The 7,653-nt window shown below is 38.4% G+C and overlaps 1 protein-coding gene across 1 annotated transcript in view; it reads right to left on the reverse strand.

Moving 5' to 3' along the window:
• Positions 1 to 5,900, reverse strand: part of LOC149102112 (adenosine receptor A2a-like) — a 6,269-nt gene extending 369 nt beyond the window's left edge. Inside the window, exons 1-2 of the mRNA XM_089275334.1 lie at positions 5,789 to 5,900; positions 1 to 3,053 (exon numbers count right to left, since the gene is read on the reverse strand). The exon at positions 1 to 3,053 is cut by the window's left edge and continues 369 nt beyond it. Of these exons, the coding sequence (XP_089131460.1) occupies positions 1,621 to 2,745 (1,125 nt within the window). The 5' untranslated portion in view covers positions 2,746 to 3,053; positions 5,789 to 5,900 and the 3' untranslated portion in view covers positions 1 to 1,620. The remainder of the gene's footprint in view (positions 3,054 to 5,788) is intronic.
• Positions 5,901 to 7,653: the final 1,753 nt, after the last annotated feature.

Below are 7,653 nucleotides of genomic sequence, written 5' to 3' on the forward strand. Positions count from 1 at the left end.
TGGGAACAAGGCGACAGGCAAATGTTTCCACAGTATTTTCGAGTGTTGGGCGTCACTAGTCCAACCGTTATCCTGTGCATTTATATTTGACGAGGTTACCTGAGTACTGTTTATACATAAAGCGATATTCATATTTTATGTATGCTGGCTAGGCCTTAACAAGTGTTTTTTGCCGACCCCTTGCCTGGTAAAATATCATTTCGTAACCGCAAATATTTTATAATGCCTGAATGAATGACTGCTGGCCTCTTGATAAAACAGCTGCATCTAGATATATACCTTGTATATAACATCCCTTAAAATTCCCGTAATAAATCCATAGATTTAATTTGTTCAAGGAATATTTCAGGTTGTGTTGGGGGTGGGGTGATGGATGTTATTATCGGAAAGAAAATGTTTAGGTCTATATTTAGAGGAAGTTTGTCCTTCAATAATGCTACGAGCTTACAAGAATAATACAAGTAATACTTCAGCTCTAAACATAGGGATGTGAAAAACAAAACAAGTTTAACAGTCGATGTCAGAAATGAACAAGACAAGTGTTCGAGCATATCTAACAAGATGAAATAACACTGGCTGTACAATAAGGGCTTTTGATGATCGAAAGAAGTTTAATCTTTCTTTAAAAGCAATATACATGTTTCCTTTTTGATTGGCAATAGAAGGTTTTCACTCATGTCGCCAGCAGCCATGCAAATTTATTGGAACAAAAGAAAGTGTTCACATAAGAAAAGAGTTGAACTCCCACAAGATTGGTTTAGTACACCAACATGGCCGCCGTTTCATTGTTTTGGAACACCAATATGGCTGCCATGACGTCATGTGAAAAAGCTCTATTGGTTGGTTTTGGTTTTACGACACTCAATTGGAAATTGCTTTATAGATTGCAGCAAATCCAAAACCAGTCACTATTTGGCGCCTTTGTAACTTCTCGACGGCATGAATTTTACAGGCGGTTTATGCTTAGGCATAAATGAAACATAGTGTTGACTGCATGCATACTCCCCTATATGGGCTAAATAGGTTTGTGCGGCCCCAAAGGGTATGGTATTTTAGCCACTTTGGTAAGAAAAAGAGTATCGATATCAGCCATTTTGGTTTCCAATAGTGTATGGTCTTGAACTCTAGACTTGAATTAGGTATGTTTTTTAGAGGATGCTAAGAACATCAACAAAAACGCTTCACAATGCCTTTAACATCTGAACTGAAGAGCTAATTATAAGGCAGGTCTGAAACAGGGTATGGGTTTAAGGGTTAGGTCTTAAATAGGGTATCGAATTCTTGATCAGGTCATATTAAAAATAAGGGAGAGAAAATCGCAGATTTTGGTCTTAAATGCGGTAACGGTTTTGGGAAGTGGGCCGCACACCCCCACCCCAATTTTCAGGGAGTACCTCGGGGGTACAAATAAACATTATTCTTACCCTGATTTCAGTTTTGTGCATTTTGCTGACGAAGTGACTTGCATGGCCCTAGCAAAGGTGGTAACATGTAAATACGCAAAAATCATATGCTAAATTGGCGTGCGTTCTAATTAGAGTATTATAGTTACTGCGTATCAATGTAGGTTCTGACCGTTCTGTGTTCCAGTGAAGCAGTTTCTGCACAGCATGTGACTCCTCACAACTTGTACTGCATCTTAGCTGACAAATTGTCCCTTCTCAATTTCGCCGCGTGAGCGCGAACCTCGTATTCGTGTAGATCGGCAAAATCTGATGCAAGGGTGCTCTGGGTCAACGTGGAACGTCTGCAGCTGAAGTCGTTTGTGACCTTAGGTCGGGGTTTGACAGATTTGAACACCATATTGTAGGTAGCCTTAAATCGATTGTTGCGGAATGCGAAAAGGAACGGGTTTAGCGCCGAGTTAAGGTAACCAAACATCAGCAGCACAATACGCACTTCATACCGAATGTGGTTTGCACACGTCTCACATAGAGTGGCGACAATACTGATCGAGGAGTATGGAACCCAGCAGCAGAAGAAAGCCCCCACAAAGATGGAGATGGTCTTGGCCGCTCGGACGTTTTTGGAATAAACCTTTTTTTCTTCTGTCGAACGTAGTTTTCGGCTCTCAGCTCCGCCAAAGTTGTGTTGCTTGCGAGCGATGAGATAAATCTTGATATATATGGCACAGGTTATCAGCAAAGGTAAAATAAAATTTAGAGAAGAACTGAGCGTCATGTACTCCAAGGGAAAAGGGAAATAACAGCCGCTATTGTAAACGAACCTCTCTTCTGTTCGCCAGCCCATGATGGGAAGTAAAGCGAACAGCAAACTGTATAACCAGATAATGAGGCTGATAATCAAAGCCCTTTTCCGAGTCATGAATCTGGAACGGCGGAAGCGATTCAGAGGATCACTGAGACTCTTGTAACAATCAACGCTGACGGCCAAAAGGGTCAAAATCGAGGTGGGTACAGTGATGAGGTACATCGTGATCCAGGCCTTGCACATTATTTCTCCGTGCTTCCAATGCCATTGAAGAAAAAGTCCCTCAATGTCAAACGGCACAGCGATAATCACGGTGAGAAGATCGGAGAACGCCAACGAGAAAATAAAGAGGTTTGTTGGATTGTTGCGAAGGTTCTTGTTGACGAGAATAGCGTAACAGACCAAGAGGTTTCCAATGATTGCCACAACTACGATTAGTATGTGACACGTCGCGACTGGATACACGAAGCTTGGCGAGAATGAGACAGTATCTGTGGAGCTTGGGGTTGCCTGTGGTACGGAAGTGTTGTTCATCTTTTGAATCGGAGGCTGGTCACAGAAAGTTTACCGTGGCAAGCTTTGAAAAAGCACACACTAACACTGGCACTTTTCCCAGTTGATTTCTTTAAGCGGCAGTTATTCTACGCTGTCCCGTTTTTCTAGGCTTGTAGTGCAGGAAGTTTCACAGATCCTTGGACCGGAGTCTGTTGTGATTTATACGACAAACAAGGCGCCCGTTTGCCAAGTGCTGTCGGAAAGTTAACAGAATCTACTTAAAAGTGCTTGTCAAGACTAATCATAAGTTTAATCCACAGCCCTTGAGATATTCTCTCTTAATTGAGCTGAAAATGAAAAAAATAAAAAGCACTTCATTAAAAGCGGTATTCTCAAAGAAAAAGGTTTATTTAAAAAAAACAAAAAACGTTTAGGTCAGGCATGCGTAGTGTAAGAGCGAAGTTCCTTTCTTCCTGGTAATACTAGATGTATTTTCAGACCCAACTTTGTATTCTGCTCTTTAAAGACTCAACTTCAGATCTGCCGTTACGAGAATTTGTTACAAATTTAAAAATCAAAGTTGCAATTACTTCACGTGGGCGTTTCAAAAATTAGCTGTATAATTTTTTCCGTTGGATAATGGTATTTTCTAGTCATTGGTACCCTTGAGTCAGTGGTAAACAAACGCAATTCTGATTCTGGCTTTAATTTCTCAGAGACACATACATGGATACCGATAAGTCGTCAATATTACCGGAGTGAATTTTGAACTATTTATTAATTTCCAAGGAAGTTGTATATCATTGTGTGGTATGACTGCTAGCAGATAACATCAGTAACAGAAACTAATTTGTTCTATCGTTCTGTCAAAGCCAGGAATAAATAAAAATGCTGGGAAGACGGAAATGCCATTTATAGATATACTGATAACAAGTGCTTTTGTGAGACGCCAATTTTCGGCTAATATTAAGTGTGCTACCTCAAAGATGAAATCTTCCTACAGACATTAGACATAACACCAGGGATATAAACTGAAAATGAGAAAAGGAGCCACCACGTAGAACACTCTTGCACGCATTTCAACGGACGAACTAGAGCTATCTAGATGATTTACACATATATATATATTAGAAAAATGTCGGTTTTATCAGCCAATTTTGTTTCATTTCCTCTATTTCATTCTATGCAAAACAAAGCAATTCGTGTTCTATGTCAAAAATAGGCCCATAATGATTTATTTAAGAGAACTTTAATTTCTTGATCAACTTACAGTTGCAAGATTTGGGAAGATTTGGAAGAATGAAATTTCATGAAGAGTGCTAGAGGGCTTGCTCAGCAAGTGATCTTAATTGAATTCTAGAATGATCAAAGAAATTGTCTTGTACAAACTTAACGTTTTCCCGAGTTAATTTGTTTATGGGAAGGTCTCGACTAAAGGAGCGATTAAATGCAAGATGATAAATTCCATGCTCTATCGACATCTCTAATTACTTAGTAAAACTAAAAAGGTTATCTGTTGATAAGTTTTCTTTCTTCTCAAAAGCCAAGTTCATCGAATGTCCCAAAACCAGATAAACAAATGGACAGAATATATATATATATATAAATATATTTTCAGCCAAGCGAGGTTCCATAGTTAATAAATCAGTCTGATTCTGTTGTATTTTCTCTGTGTGATATTCTTAACAGCGTTCTGTAGCTTCTTCAGTTTCGTGTTTGGCGAGAAACGAACACTGCTGCGAAGTCAAAACAACTTGGTAGTGACGCCGAATTCATTTTGAATTTCGGCAATTTCACAGCTTAAGGAGGTTTCCTAATTACTCTGTTGCATTGTTGATTATCAATGAGATTTTAAGCTAAACAATAGCTGGAGGGGAACACGGAAGGAAATCAAAACATGAAAAAAAAAAAAAATTTTAAGGATTACTAAGGATTACTACTATTTATGATCTTTTACACCGCGGACCCGCCTCTATTTTAACTGGTGGATTAAAAATTATTGTTTGCCACTTATTTCCTGACGAGTCCATGCATTTGAAGTAAAGAAAACAGATTTAATTTTAGTTTTAGTATTTCAATTTATCTATAGCTAAAAGACCTCCGCAAATGGGATTTTGTTTTGACAAACACAATATAAAAATAAAATCTCAGCTTCTAAATACAAACAGTGACAGCGAAGAAAACAAATTCTCCGGCCTAAGCGGATTATAATTTTCGATAAACGATTTTTCAGAGTCTTTATAAAATACAAACAACTAGCTCACTCTCTCGAAAATCATCTGCAAAACACAGGTGGGCGGTGGTCACTTGTAATCAGTTGTTTTTGCACGGTGTTTTGGAAAGAGCGCATTTTCTTGAAATTATTAATCCACTTAGTAATGGATGAGGTGTTCGACTACCGATATCGACAAAATAGCACTCTGAGTTTTTCTGACGTTGCTCTTTTCATGTCAAGATAACATTATGTTGACAGTAACTGGGGAAATTTAATCATGGCTTGATAACTTGATTTGAATCTTTGATGTTCCTGTTTTGTCGCATTTCTGTCGCAACAAAAAAATTGCTTTCTGTTATTTTCAATTCTTCATATATGTATAATGGATTTTTCTTTCAAGCAATCCAGTAGCTAAATTGGTAAGTCATCTATCGGAGAAAATGTCTCGTTTTTTTGACAGCTCTTTACACCCTGCATACATTTTGTTTCAACGGGGGAAAATTCAGTGTCGACCCTACGCACACTCATCGAATAAACCTTAAGTTAACGCATAATTGCAACTATATTAGCGCGACTGCTGTATGCATTGTCCGTGTAAGTTTCACTACAATGCTTGCATTATGTACAGAACAAAGTAAAGGTAGAAATGAGGGAGACAGTCACATCAACCAACAACATCAAATGCACGTTTTGACCTTCCAAAACAGTCCAAAGACAAAATCGGTTCACATTACCTATAACGTGAACTTAGTTGACGAAGCGAATGTAACCTTGATTTGTAACACCTTTCCTTACCTCATCCTTTCGGGTTGGTTTTAACTTAAATCTGTGAAGTATTCGCTTATTTAATTAAAAATATTGACTTACTTATAACAGTCTTGACGGGTTCGAGAAGGGGATTATCGCGTAACGCCCCGCAACTCAATAACTAAGTACTTCTGGCTTCTTCTGATTGAGGAATAAGATCAGAAGACTTAAAACTCAAATTTGACGGGCCTCAAGGGTGATACACGGAAAGACAAACAAATTGATTTCCGCAAAAGTAGCGAATCTTATTAAATCGATGCTATCAACAAGAAGCGACAAAGATTTATGAAGCTTTACCCCCTATAGAGATCAAATATCTCCAACTTATCTTTACAGACTGTTTAATAGACTCAAAATATGAATTCATCTTGAGAGCGTCTAGGCAAGGCGCGTTCTTTTACGTGCTTGGAAATGCTAATTATTTTTCTCTGGTAATGAATTTTGAAAGGCAAAACGGAAGGCGGCCTTGTGGAAGATGGCAAATTCCTAAATTATTAAAGTTTGGCGGTGTTTACATCTGCAATAAAACGAGGCTTATACGGAGAATTAAGTCGAGAATTCCTGTCGTTAATAAGTCAATAAGACTTTGCTGTCAAGCTGTGATGTCAGTATACGTCCGGCAGCTTAGAGAGACCAGGGTAGGATAGGATGCTCTTGATCACGTTTCACGGAAAATGAAGTCCTTTCAAACCTCACGGATTGCACGCATCACGATAAAAGAGGAGACATTTTTACCCGAACTTACAAAATTAAAGAGATCTTGATACTTAAAGGATGCGTATCTTGAAAAAGTTAGCCTAAAGTTTTCAAGTTCGTCGTTTGTAATCCGTGTTAATCTTCTCCATCCTTAACCATCCTTGTTCCTCTATGACTTATTATTATTATCTCCTTGGTGTTTTTCTATCTTAGTAAACTATTATTTTCAGGTCTCCGTCAATTTAAATGTAATTTTATACATAGCCAAAATATCGTGACTGAGCTCCTTTAATGTCCAAAGAACAGCCTTGTTCGACATCTTCATCACCTCTCCACTTCTTTTTTCCACTAGCAGCAAAAAAAAAAAAGACTGCGTGCCACTGAAGCCTAATGCTGAAGGACCGAGCGGATTATTTTTTATTTCACAGAAAATTACTCTGAAAAATCATGGTTTATACAGTACTAATGAAATCACGACCCAGGAGAAAAAAAAAATCTCAAAAACTAGCCATTTCACTTTACACGAGAAAAAATAACATCATTTACGAATCACGAAAATACGTTTTACCACTAACCGAGAGAGGCGTTAAACTTTCCTTAGATGTTCGTCCAAATTAACATAAGTCTAGAGTACTGCAAGCATTTATCGATATATAGATCTGACGAAAACGAAAATAAAGTACTTGGGAATACGCAAATCCGACTCAGAACGTTTGCCTGCGCTCCCAAATTCGTCTAAGAACCGAATTGCTTCTCGGCCGAGGTGGATAATGGCTCTTTTCAAAACTGATTTTCTTCATTCACAAGAAAGAGACTAAGCACAACTTGCCGAAATTAAAATATAAAAGGGGAAAAAACACCAATGAAAACATTTATGTTTAACTGAAGCCGCTCTTCAAATGACAAAAAATGAAACATTTATATAAGATAAAAGCAAAGCTTCAGATTAGTAGTATATAGGGGATTAATCAAATACCGTTTCGCAGAGGGAGAAGTATTTCCCCGTTTTACAACCCCCAGCTTTAATTCCGAAGCTCGCAAGCTCGCTTCGGTTGAACCAGGGGGTTGGAAACGGGGAAATGTTGGGTCCCTCTGCGAAACAGTTTTTGATTAATCCCCTATATAATACTACAGGGACGGAGGGAAGGGGAGGGCTTCCAATTAGAAACAAACGACCCCGCTGTTATACCGCTCGGACATAAGCGATGATTGGAGCAACAAACAAGTGT

This window comes from Orbicella faveolata, unplaced genomic scaffold (assembly GCF_042242905.1).
Source record: "Orbicella faveolata isolate gen_17 unplaced genomic scaffold, um_ofav_v1 contig_36, whole genome shotgun sequence".
Lineage (NCBI taxonomy): Eukaryota > Metazoa > Cnidaria > Anthozoa > Scleractinia > Merulinidae > Orbicella > Orbicella faveolata.